At 44.0% G+C, this 12884-nt stretch overlaps 1 protein-coding gene across 2 annotated transcripts in view; it reads right to left on the bottom strand.

Annotated features, from left to right (window-relative positions):
* The window catches only part of WDR62 (WD repeat domain 62), a 41898-nt gene extending 30174 nt beyond the window's left edge, over positions 1 to 11724 (bottom strand). The window contains exons 1-6 of one of the 2 annotated variants that reach the window (XM_038382338.2): positions 11392 to 11724; positions 5438 to 5529; positions 2848 to 2910; positions 2409 to 2466; positions 1860 to 2030; positions 42 to 176 (exon numbers count right to left, since the gene is read on the bottom strand). In XM_038382338.2, coding sequence (XP_038238266.1) covers positions 42 to 176; positions 1860 to 2030; positions 2409 to 2466; positions 2848 to 2910; positions 5438 to 5529; positions 11392 to 11550 — 678 coding nt within the window. In that variant the 5' untranslated portion in view covers positions 11551 to 11724. Of the gene's footprint in view, positions 1 to 41; positions 177 to 1859; positions 2031 to 2408; positions 2467 to 2847; positions 2911 to 5437; positions 5530 to 8739; positions 9086 to 11391 lie in introns of those variants that run through there. The other variant, XM_038382336.2, reaches the window with a different exon arrangement.
* Positions 11725 to 12884: the final 1160 nt, after the last annotated feature.

Below are 12884 nucleotides of genomic sequence, written 5' to 3'. Positions count from 1 at the left end.
ACTCCCACATCCAACTGGTACAGCATACGAGAAAGGTTTACCTTAACTTCTCTTGATGTGTCCAAGAACCAGAATTTAACATGGCGGTGGCCAACAGTAACAAAGTAGCTGTCCTCAGAGAAGGATATCGCAATAACTTTACAAGACACTTTGTTTGATGCTACTAGGGTATCTTTCTGTAAAGAGACAAAAAATGAGCACCCAATAATTTGTACATGACAGATACACAGCACAAGAGACATGGAAGTTATGACTGAATTTCCGATTCCACTACACGGCCAATTTTGACACAACCCCACTTCATCCTCATCTTCATAACTTGGCAATTCATATGAACATTGACAGGAAGTACAATTTAGCATACAGTTAATCTGCCAGGAAAGATGGTTTTTCTGACAATTTGGACAAGGTGTTTTTGTGAAATGACGATTCTCCTGAGTGTGAGAAGCAGGAACGCTGGAAGCTCACTCGAAATGGGGGAGCCACCAGTGCCAGAACCGTGGCCCCACCCCACTCCTTCCCCGAGGCCCCACCACCACTCCTCCCCCCCACCCGAAACCCCCACACTCCACCTCTTCCCCCAAGGCTCTGCCCCTCTCTTGCTCCTCTCCACTGCCTCCTCCCTCCCATCGCTCACCCTTAGGGCAAGTAAAAAGTGATGGGGCCATTGGACCCCCCCCCATTCCAGCGCCCCTGTAGGGTATGGAGGAGGAAAAGGTGTTCTGACTTTTTGAAAAAATTCTATTGCTTCCTCCACTCTCCACCCCATCTCCCAATAACTCAAAGGCAGCTTGACCTAGAAGCTTCATGTGTATATGGCTGAGCTGGTTCAATCAAGCAGGAGTGCCTTCACTGGACTTCTCTTTTTGGGAGCAAACATACTACAAAAGGTTAATAAAGCCTTTAGGATATGCATGTGATCCTGCAGGCATTACAATGTATTACCTTCCAAGCTCAGCACGAATGATGTGTGATCTACACCTGCTCAAGATGACAGGCCCTAGGTACTTTCATATTACGAGTGTGACAGATAATACAGTGGGGAGGCAGGAAGGAAAGACGACAGTGAGATCAAATAGTGTTAATCTGGGAGCAGGAGGCAGGATAGACAAGCAAGTGAAGAGGAGAGATCAGATATTGGGACTATTGTGATTATATAGTCTGATCTTCCGTATTACACAGGCCATGGAATTTTCGAGTTAATTCCTGTTTGAACTAGAGCATTTTTTTTTTTTTTTTTGGTAAAAGATCCATTCTTGATTTAAAGATTTCCAGTGATGGAGAATCCACTACAATCTTTGGTGAGTTGTCCCAATGGTTAATTACCCTCCCTGTTAAAAAACGTGTGCCTTATTCATCAGGAAAACGGAGGCAGATAGTCTTGGCAAAGTCCTCAGCTCTGAAACTTGCCCTTGGTCCAGGAATGCTAGAGTTTGATAATCTTGTAGGCACATAGCAAAGTTCAGCTGTTTTCCCCAAGTGAGATCGGTTTCTTGGTTTGAATGAGGGAGGGGTTATTTTGATTGCATTTGTTATTATATAGCTAACAGATATATTATATTTTATTGTAAAAGCATCAGTAAATTCTTTTCAGAGTAGCAGCCGTGTTAGCCTGTATTCGCAAAAAGAAAAGGAGTACTTGTGGCATCTTAGAGACTAACAAATTTATTAGAGCATAAGCTTTCATGAGCTACACAAATGCATCCGATGAAGTGAGCTGTAGCTCACGAAAGCTTATGCTCTAATAAATTTGTTAGTCTCTAAGGTGCCACAAGTACTCCTTTTCTTTTTAGTAAATTCTTTGCTTTTCAGTGAGAAATGACAGAGGCTATTTGTCCCTGACATCTGTGGTTCCTTACCTTCCAGTCCCACACATTGACAATCATGTCATGCTGATAGCCCACTGACACAATATACTTCATGTTGGGAGAGAAAGCCACACAAGCCACTCCATGTTTATGGCCATGCAGTTCAGATACTTGCGTCTTCTCCTCAACATCCCACACTCGTACAGCTGGTCTGTGTCCATTCTGCAAGAGTAATTTGAATATGTGCTGCCATTTGAATCATACACAAAAAATAGGAATTGCCATCCCAGATCAGAACAATGGTCCATCTAGTCTGGTATCCTAGTGCAGACAACTCACAGTTCAGCCACTTGAGTCTGTAGTTTAAAGTGCTCATCTTTACAGTTTAAAATTCCAAATTAGTACTACCTGATCAACTGGCCAGAATTCAACCAATGTATGGAGGCCAGAAATCTAGCATCAAAACAGAGGGCACTAATTGGGCATTCCTTCTAGTCTTACTACGGCAGGTTTTCCAGGCATACAAGCATTTGCACTGGTAGAGAAATCAGAAATTACATTCCAAGTTTACGCACTATAATACGCTTCAGCAGAACTCACCTCACCAGTAACAATAAATTTTCCATCAGGTGAGAAAGACAGAGCACTCAGCGTTTTCCTGAAAGAAAGATATAGCTTTTGTTTTCCCTCAGAGAAAGTTCAGACAGCACTCACCGCAATAAACGCTAAGGTAAGGAAAAAACATTCTGATGTTACCCAGCATAATGTTATTCAAACACACAGTCTACAATAGCTTATCTCCTTAGACTGTCAGCTCTCTGGGGCAGACATGGTCTTTTTGTAATGTGTTTGTAAAGCCCCTGGCACAGTGGTGGCTCCATAAGTAGGCATATAGCAGCCATGCACAGTATCAGCAGTTACACTTTGTGCGGCTCAGAGTCACATTCCTTTCTCAGCAACCCAAATCCCAAAAAGCAAGTTTGGAATAAAGATACCTAAGCACTATCAAGGTGGTGAGTAAATTAAGCATTGACAATACCTGGAAGTATTAAAGATGTGTCTTTGTTTATTCTTTTTGGGATTTAAAATTACAACCACACACCTGAAAAGAAAGAACAAGACATTTACATTAGTAAGCGTTTCACCTGGTTTGTGGAGCGGTGGGGTGTTAAGAGGAGGATGGCAATCTTCAGCATTTGGAAGACTTCCCAGAAAAGGGAAAGTGTTGCAGAGAAAAGCACATCCTGTTTTTAAAAATAAAGTAATAACAACCTTAACTCATGATCAGTCAAGCCCCAAGTTGCCAAAGAGGGTCAGTATCCCATTTTGCAAATGGGAAACTGAGGCACAAAGTTGTGACACGACTTGCCCAAGGTCACCCAGCAGGCCAGTCACAGAGCCAGGAATAGGACCAAGGTTTCCAGAGTCCAGTCCAGTGTTCTATCTACTAGGCCACACTGTTATACGTTTATGTTATATTATATTGTTAGAAGGCTTTTGTTCTAACGCTAATCTGGAGATTACTACAATAACTAAAAAAGTGTTACCTGAAACCCCTGTTCCCATTGTTCAGCAATAAGCACTTACCCTTAAAGCACAACTGAATCTGGTTTCAGCCTCTGACAATGGATACCGATGGTGTTAGTATCACTTTTGACTAATATTTTAAGTTAAACATACCTTTTAATTTAAAATGTAGGGTTTGTTAAAATAAGCTTTTACAAGGCTAATATTTTGTTTGTTTGTTGGGGGGGGAGGGTGGTGTTAAATAATACCAGCGTAAGCCAAGAGAAATGCAAAACAATTAACAACATTAAGAAAAGTTTTTGATTTTAAGAATTCTTTCAGTTGTAATAATTCAAATCAACAGTCTTTTTGTGCTGTTTTTGTCCTGCACCTAGCACAAAGCCGTCCTGGGCCATGACTGGGGTAACTACGTGCTACAACAGTACAAATAAATAATAAATTTGTAAAATAGGTAAGAAAGTTTCTTAAAAATGATTCTTTACATGATTGACTTTCCCTCTAATTCAGTGGACCACCATAAAGGAAACAAAATATTTAAAAGTGTGTGTTAAAATATACAAATTTATTTTGTTCTTTTGAATAATTAATCCTGGAAACCTTTTTTAAAATGGCTGTAATGTATTAATGTATCTATTATGTAACTGAGCAAGCTAATTTTGACCTGTGCTGTTATAACTTTCAGTGGGTTAGCTACTGATTAATCAGGTCCCTTGATTTGCTTAATGTTATATGTTCACAGAACACACACAGAAGTTAGATAAAAACACACACTCTTGCTGGAAGGTTGCAAAGTAATATGACTTTGTTTCTTAGAAATCAGAACGATGACACAAGAACCCTCAACTCAAAAACAGAGAAAGAGAAAACAGGCTGCTCCCTGACGCAGCAAGACATCTCTCACCCCACCTTGCTTTAAGCTAGCACTTTTCAGAATGACTCAGATTGCATGCTTTGCTACAGATCCACCCCCCAGTCTGCAAGCAGGATCAAGAAACCACCCCATATTCTAAGCATGAAAGCTTGTAATTTCAACACCCCATACCCCACACCCTCCATACCCCACTCGTTTTATAAACGGCAAGCCAGGCCAGCTGGTAACTATCATACCAGGCACTGTCATACTGGGATCAGAGGTCAGGACTCTTGCTTGGTCACATTCTAGACTCTCAGCATCAGAGACCGAGTCTGACCCTGGAAGTAGGGGTTCTGGAACAATTTTTTTATAGTGGAGGTGCCGAGAGCCATTGAACCAAACTGTAAACCCTGTATATGATAGAACCCACTTTGAGCCAGAGCGTGCGGCAGCACCCCAGCACCCTAAATTCCAGCATCTATGCCTGGAAGTGGTGGGGTCAATATAGAGGAAAGAAACAGAGTATAGCTTAAGCTACACCATTATCATGAAACTGACAGGTCTAATCCAGCAGTGATATCAGACTTGTGGATGCCTATGAATGAGAAGGTGAACTTAAAGCACTCGAATACACCTCTTTAGCCAGATCTAGAAGATGCTGTAGTTGTCCAAGAGCTTTCCATTTCCAGCCCTTGGCTGCCTGATGAACACTGTGAGATAAGGTTTAGAGAAGCCCCACAAAGGAAAAAACTACTAAGGCTCACAGCCCTATGAGATGCTGAATGTCTTCATCTCCTACTGAAGTCAGTTGGAATTTTGGTGCTCAAGCATGCCTCTAGCTACTCTGAATATGCTTACAGTGGTAGCTGATTATGTCATGGGATGGGATCCAACCTTTTTCCACCAAATGTATCCGATGAAGTGAGCTGTAGCTCACGAAAGCTTATGCTCTAATAAATTTGTTAGTCTCTAAGGTGCCACAAGTACTCCTTTTCTTTTTGCGAACCTTTACTTGTGCAAGCTGTCCCATTAGTGTCTGTTTATGTAAAGCCTACCTGAGTGACAAAGGGATGTAAGATGGAGTCCCAAAGTAACAGTGAAATAACATTACTGCATACACACAGTTGGCAAAACAACCAGGATCCGTGTCCATTTATTTCTCTGTAAGTTGCAGTGGTTTCTATAATCATGCAGATAGACACACAACATAAACTTACACTTTTTCACATTTAGTTATAAGTACACTTACCCTGTAGGATATGCTATCTGCCCGGTGTTTGGATCACAAGCTAAACCACTACTGGTTTGGGTAGTTATTCCCAGTACTTTCTCAAGCATAACCTGCCCAAAAAAGGGGGAAAAATATTGAAGTCTAGTACAGTCAGAACTATGTAAGAGCTTATTTATAACTCCCAATTATTAGATTCTTGAAGCACTTGTTCCAGCAACCTGGAAGGCAAGGTTTCCCACATCAGGTAAGAGGGAACCAATAAAAATTCAAGCAAAAAATCATGCACAATAAACAAGCTTAACACTGAACTTTCTTTAAAAATGGAAACATTGCTTAATAGCCCAAAACATTAGAGACTATGTTCAGACTTTAAAACAGTGGCTGGAAATGTTTTTTTCCCTATTCTTCCAAAACCAGAGATCAATTAAGTATCTTAGGCTATGTTTATACTAGACTCTGCTGGCATAGTCCCCTAGCATAGATGCAGCCTACACTGACAGAAGGACTTCTTTTGCCTGTGCAAGAGCACCACTTTCCCAATGGACACTGTACTCTTCAATCAGCGTGGCTGTGTCTACACTGGGGGATTTGTCAACATAGTTGTGTTGGTCACAGGAGTGGGGTTTTTTTTTCTTCCACACTCCTGATCGATCTAGCTATGACAATATAAATTAAGTGTAGGTACTTATCAAGCCCCCCATTACCATAGTATCTGAACACCTCCCTATCTTTAAAGCTTTTATCCTCAACATCCTTGTGAGGTAGGTAAGGCAGCATTATATCCCCATTTTATAGCTGGGGAACTGAGGCACAGAGGCCAAGATCCTCAAAAGTATTTAAGTGCCTAACTCCTATTGAGAACCTCTGAGGATCTGAGAGACAGAGTCTAAGGTCTGGTCTACACTTAAAAATTAGATTGACCTAGCTACATCACTAAGAGCACTGAGAACATCTCCTGCCCTGATTGTAAAAGTTAGGTCGACCTAACCACTAGCATAGATACAGCTAGCTCAACGGAAGAACTCTTCCATCAACCTAGTCACTATCTCTCGGAGAAGTGGATTAACTAAATTGACATAAAAGCCCCTTCTATCGATGCAGAAAGTGTTTACATCACAGTGCTACAGCAGCAGCACCATAGCTGTGTACCTGTAGCATAGAAATGGCCTAAGTAACTTGCCCAAGGTCACACAGGAAATCCCTGGCACAGCAAGGAGACCATAGGAATACAACTCCCCGCAAAGGCTTAGATGTCAGTGATACAAACTGTTTGAAGGGGAAACAGAATTGTGACTGCAGGTCTCAGTAGCTTAAATGTTTTATTCAAAGATTCCAATCTGTTACGTTTGAAAGGAGGCTGAACAAGAACAGAACACGTTTGTTTAAAAAAAAATTGGCTGTGTAGAAATCAGTTTTCATGATTTAAAAAAAATCTACTACAATATTTTGAAAAAAATTAACAGTTCCTGTTGCATTTCTAACCCATATGCTGCAGCACTGCACTGGGACATGAGACGCTAAATGAGATATAAACAAGAAAAACAGACCAATCAGAAACTATGACTTCACTGTAAAAAGATATGTTTACATCAAGACAACTAACTCACTGAAAAATTCTAACAAATTTATTAGAGCATAAGCTTTCGTGAGCTACAGCTCACTTCATCGGATGCATTTGGTGGAAAATACAGAGGGCAGGTTGATATACACACACAGAGAACATGAAACAATGCGTTTTATCATACACACTGTAAGGCGAGTGATCACTTAAGATAAGCCATCACCAGCAGCAGGGGGGGGAAAAGGAGGAAAACCTTTCATGGTGACAAGCAAGGTAGGCTATTTCCAGCAGCTAACAAGAACATCTGAGGAACAGTGGGGGGTGGGGTGGGGGGGAGAAATAACATGGGGAAATAGTTTTACTTTGTGTAATGACTCATCCATTCCCAGTCTCTATTCAAGCCTAAGTTAATTGTATCCAGTTTGCAAATTAATTCCAATTCAGCAGTCTCTGTTGGAGTCTGTTTTTGAAGTTTTTTTGTTGAAGGATAGCCACCTCAGGTCTGAAATCGAGTGACCGGAGAGATTGAAGTGTTCTCCAACTGGTTTTTGAATGTTATAATTCTTGACGTCTGATTTGTGTCCATTTATTCTTTTACGTAGCTTATGCTCAAATAAATTTGTTAGTCTCTAAGGTGCCACAAGTACTCCTTTTATTTTTGCGAATACAGACTAACACGGCTGCTACTCTGAAACCTGAAAAATTCTAGTGGAGACAAGACTCTGTGGTTTTCACTTCAGTCGAGGTCAACCAGAGCTGAAGGAATAGCTTTATCTTCACTATTAAAGGTATGGATTTTTTTAACCTCGAGGTAGCTAACACGTGAGCTATCCCAAGGCAAAACCATAGTGAAGATAAGGTGTTTTATTTGTACCGTGAGGTCAGACTGACCTCAGCAAGTCTACCTTGCTGTAAAACTGAAATATTTGATCTTCACTGTGCTTTTACCTGAGGATAACACATTAGTTACTCCCAGGCAAAAGACAGACCTGTTTTGGCAGCGAACACAAGGTTTATAGGGCTGATCTCGTCAAGATAAAAAACTACCCATGCTGTCTCCAGGAGGATTTTACAGCAAGTTAGCTATCTCGCTGAGGGAGGAGGTAAGGAGTTGAATACAGCGAAGAGGAATCCCAAGAGTGCAAGAAGCGAACAAACCGCCCCAATTGCATGACAGACTGTATAGCCCCTCAAGCTGCTGAAGCCGCCAGGGAGGTTATTCGTAACTTGTACCATATGTGTGAAACCGAGAGCCCTGCTCCCATTGAGACACAACCCCCACCCTCAAAACACACACACAGCCACACACCCATTCCCCAGAGAAGTTAGACCCACCCAGCTCCTACAGCCCATCTAGGGGATACTGGGGGGCAGGGTCTACATCTAAGGGGGGCTGAGATTGACACCCACAGAAGGGTCTCAAATCACTGCCCCTTTTCACCTCTAAGACCCCCCCACACTTCCTTAGTCCAACCTCCCCAGGCACCCCCAAAAGTTTCTCATGCCCCCCTCCCATCTCCCCAAACCCCGCCCCTTCTCCCCTGCGTTTCTCCCCAAGCCCCGCCCCCTCTGCAGTTGCCCACGCCTCCGAGTAGCCCCGCCCCCTCACCCAAACCCCGCCCCCTCAATTCCTCCAGCCCCTCCTCCTTTGCATCTGCCCACCCCTCCGCGTCACCCCCAGTGTCTCGCTGGAGCCCCGCCCCCTCAAGCCCCGCCCCCCAGTGCCTCCGCCTCTTTCCCGGTCATCCCGGCCCCTCACCGCCTCCTCCGGCTCCTGGTGCCTCGATCTCCGCCTCAGGCTTAAGAGCGGCGGCGAGTCGGCGCCCCCGCTCCGGGTGTAGAAGCCGCCGCCGGTCCCCGCCATGGCTGCGGGGCCCTCCGCGCCCCTTCGCCCCGGCTAGACCCCCTGAGGCGGCCTCTACCCGCAGCAACCGCTCCGAACTGCGCGCGGAATCCCGGCTCCCCGCCCCCATTGGCCGCCGCGCACGCCAAACGTCTCCGCTCGCAGCCAACGGCGGCGGCTCTGCCATGAAACCCCGCCTCCGTAACGCCCCAATGGGTGACGTGTATGCTAATCGTCCCTCGCTCCGCCAATAGTGACGGCGCTGCCCTTAAATCCCGCCTCCCGTGAAATATACCAGGAGCATAATCTAGTACGGGGCGGGGCGGGGAAGGAACCAATCATTTTCAAGATCGGCCAACAGTGGCGGAGCTACCGTAAAATCCCGCCCCCTGTCTCCTCTTAGGGGCTGTTTCAGGTCTAACACCCACCAGGGGCCTGAAGGTTGCCGGTTCGAAGCCCAGCCCCCACTCAATGCCATGAGTTAATTATTTAAAACCCAATTAATGAATTAGCACCAGTTATAAGCAATTAAACCATGAGTCTGGGAGGAGGAAACTGGAGCCCGATTGTGCGAGCCCTCTCCATACACAGGCTCCCTTTGAACCCAATGATCTTTCTGTACCACCTAGGGCTTGTTAGATCAAACCTAATATTCAGACTCCAGAAGATTTAATATAACTGGAAGGGTTAGAAAATACTTCACAGCTTGTAGACTTTAAGCTTATTGCAACGCACCCGTGATTCCCTGCATCCCTCTATCTGTCTCACACACACACAGAAAAGACTCTATGCATGCCCCTATTCCCCTCCCGCCCCCATGGTAGGGGCTTTGTGCATGCCTCCTATTTCCCCCACCAAGCAACTTGACAACATAAGAACAGTCATAGTGCATCCATAATGGTCCATCTAGTCCAGTATCCTGTCATCCAACGGGCCAAAGCCAAGTGTTTCAGAGGGAATGAACAGAACAGGCAATCATCAAGTGATCCATCCCGTCAGTCACTCCCAGCTTCTTCCAGTCAGAAGCTAGGGCCACCCAGAAAATGGGGTTGCATCCCTGACCATCTTGGCTAATAGCCATTTGATGAACCTATCCTCCAGGAACTTATGTAGTTTTTTTTTTTTTTAAACTCATTACAGTTTCGGCCTTCACAACATCCCTTAGCAATGAGTTCCACAGGTTGACTGTGCATTGCGTGAAGAAGTACTTCCTTTTGTTTGTTTTAAACTGCTGCCTATTAATATCCCCTGGTTCTTGTGTTTGTGAAGGAGTAAATAACACTTCCCAATTCATTTTCTCCACACCAGTCCCAATTTTATCATTTCGCCTCTTAGGCATCTCTTTTCCAAGCTGAAAAGTCAGTCTTTTTAATCTCCCCTCAGATGGAATTTACCTCCCAGACAGAAAGATGACATTCAGGGTTTTGTCAACATGCTAAATTCTATTGGGAAGATGAGCAGAGATGAGGTAGGGTATTACCAATTGTTTGATCAATACACAATTGCGGTGGTGCTCCGTGGCATTGGAATAATATTTATAGTGGGGGTACTGAATGCTGCTGAACAAAACTGTAAACCCTGTATATGATGGAAACCACTTCAAGCCAAGGGGTGCTGCCACAGCCCCAGCACCTCTGGTGGTGCTTGAAGCTGTGGCTGTGCTAACCAGATGAGAACACCATATGTCCCCCGGCTCCTGATTTTTCCCATTTGGTTTTCTCCAAAACGGATATGGGTCTGGCTATTGATGTCAGGAATGTTCCCTGAAGTTTTGGAGTGGATTGAATAAAGCATTCTAGAGTTTAATGTGTTACAGACAGAGAAACGTTGTTGAGCTGACTAAGGACTTCACAAACTTACCCAACCAGGCTGATGGGCGGGGGGGGGGGGGGCAGGGTAGAATAGGGGGCAAACACAGAGTTCCTCCCATAGGGGGAGATTGAAGGACCTGGAAATGGGCATAGTGTGACTCCTATTCCTTATTTTAAAGGGGCCAATCTTTTATTTAATTGATTTTTTCCCTTAAGGTGACAATCCATCCCTTGTTTTAAGATGTACTGATTAGAATTAATATATTTCAAAAGTACTATTTTAAACATTACAGTGAAGATAATGAGAATTGCATTGTATCCTTGGAGGCCGTAGAAATGTACACTTCAGAGAAAAAAAATACATGATTTGCAAAGGAAAATAGTGTTTCTTTAAAATAAAGCAGCCCCTTATTTTTCATGTGGTTTTCCCTTATTTCCATCCAACAAAAGTGTTCACTAACCAGGTAGAGGGGGAATAGGAGCACACAGACCTTCTGGCTGGGGAGGGAAGCAGGGAATTGGCAGGGGGGGGGGAGGGGGATACAGCCCTTGAAAAAGAAAGGGGTGGAGAGATTCAAGTCCCTGGTGTGTGCAAAAAGTTCAACCTATACTAGCTACAAAGTATATAGCCCCCATAATAAATATTAATAGTATAATTTGGTACATTTAAATAAATAACCTGAAAACATCCTTGCTAGACCTGGGAAAATTTCTTATTCTATAGAACACCTACTCGGAGAGCACATCTTCCATTTACCTCTGACTGGCTTATCTTCAAGTAGTTAATACCCCTTCCTCCTTTCACTCTGGGTACCATGGTCTCCTCCTTCCTCCCCCAAATGTATGGCTCTCCAAGCAGGGGAAATGGCTGTGCTGTTTTGCCCCCAGAGGGATCATCACTTGGGATCATCATCATCAGAGCCCAGTCCAGCTCTGGGGCTGAGTTTTTAACCCTTGGGGGAGGGGCCTTTTTTTAAAAAAAAAGCTTTATGTATTTGTCACATCTCAGTGCCATCATTAAATGCTTGGTGAGAAGAGAAGACCAGAAAGCAAACATAATGATAATCAAATTGGTCTGTAGACCTAATGCTTATGGCTAAGCTAGATTTGAGGTATAAAAACTTAACAGTTAGGGGGGTAAAGGCAAGGTAGAGGGAACTTAATAAAGCTGAGTTGCTGGTCTGTGTATTTATCTGTTTACAGCTTACACCTGTGCTGTTTGCATCAGTGGCATCAGCAGTCAAGGAATCTCCAAGGGCCTAATCATTAGGATAGCTAGGCACCAAAGCTAGCTTCAAGAATTTCACAATAGACCACACTCCCTGGCCTTTCCCTACTGCCCAGGTTCAGCTGCCATCACTTAATTTTTTAATAAAAAGCTGAGCTCTGACAGCAGTAGCTACTTTGCAGCGAAGTGGGAATTTAGGGGACAGAGCACTGGACTGGGACTCATGAGACCTTGGCCAAGTTACTTTAGCCCAGATCCTCCAAGATATGTTTAGGTGCCTAACTCTTATTGCCATCAGTGGGACTTAGGCACCTAAATACCTCTGAGGATCTGGGCCTCCCCCAACGTGCTTCAGTTTCCCCATCTGTAAAATGAAGATAATGATACTGACCTCTGTAAAGCGCTTTGAGAGCTATGGATGATAAGAGCTAGAAGCTGTTATTATTATAGGTGATAAAGCAGACGGATGGCAGGGGGAGTGTTGTCTAATGGTCAGAGCACATGACTTGAGAGTCAGGAGCCAAGGTTTTCAAAAGTGACTAGTGATTTTGGATAACTCTGTATTTTAGTGGGGGGAAGGAGACCAAACTCGAGATTCTTCAAAGGGGCTGTGACAGGGTGCGCTGGCCCTTTCAGGAGTTGGGCTTTGACCCACCTGCACTGAATTATCAGCCTAGTGGGTGGTGGATTAAGTGACCAGGCCGTGACAGATTTGGGGGATACATGTGTGTCAGTATATGAATGCCATTTTGGTTTTGTGGTTGATATATTATAGTTCAACCTCTCACCTGAACACAACCTCTAGGTGGGCTTGGAGCATTCACTGTTGTAGGAGGTGCTTGACAGAGAAACCACATCCGGGAAGCTGTGACAGACCAATCAAGTGCTGTGAGCATTGAATGGTTCTACCCCAGTGGAACAACAAGTTTGATGCCAGCATTGACTTTGACTCTCTCTCTGCCCAGAAGCCTACTGGAAGGATTGGTGCTGCCCAAGCGCAGGGGCAAAAAAGAGACCATGTT

The sequence above is a fragment of the Dermochelys coriacea genome, chromosome 23, assembly GCF_009764565.3.
Source record: "Dermochelys coriacea isolate rDerCor1 chromosome 23, rDerCor1.pri.v4, whole genome shotgun sequence".
Classification (NCBI taxonomy): Eukaryota; Metazoa; Chordata; order Testudines; family Dermochelyidae; genus Dermochelys; species Dermochelys coriacea.
Note: the sequence above shows the minus strand (reverse complement) of the source record. Positions and strands in the feature narration are given on the sequence as shown.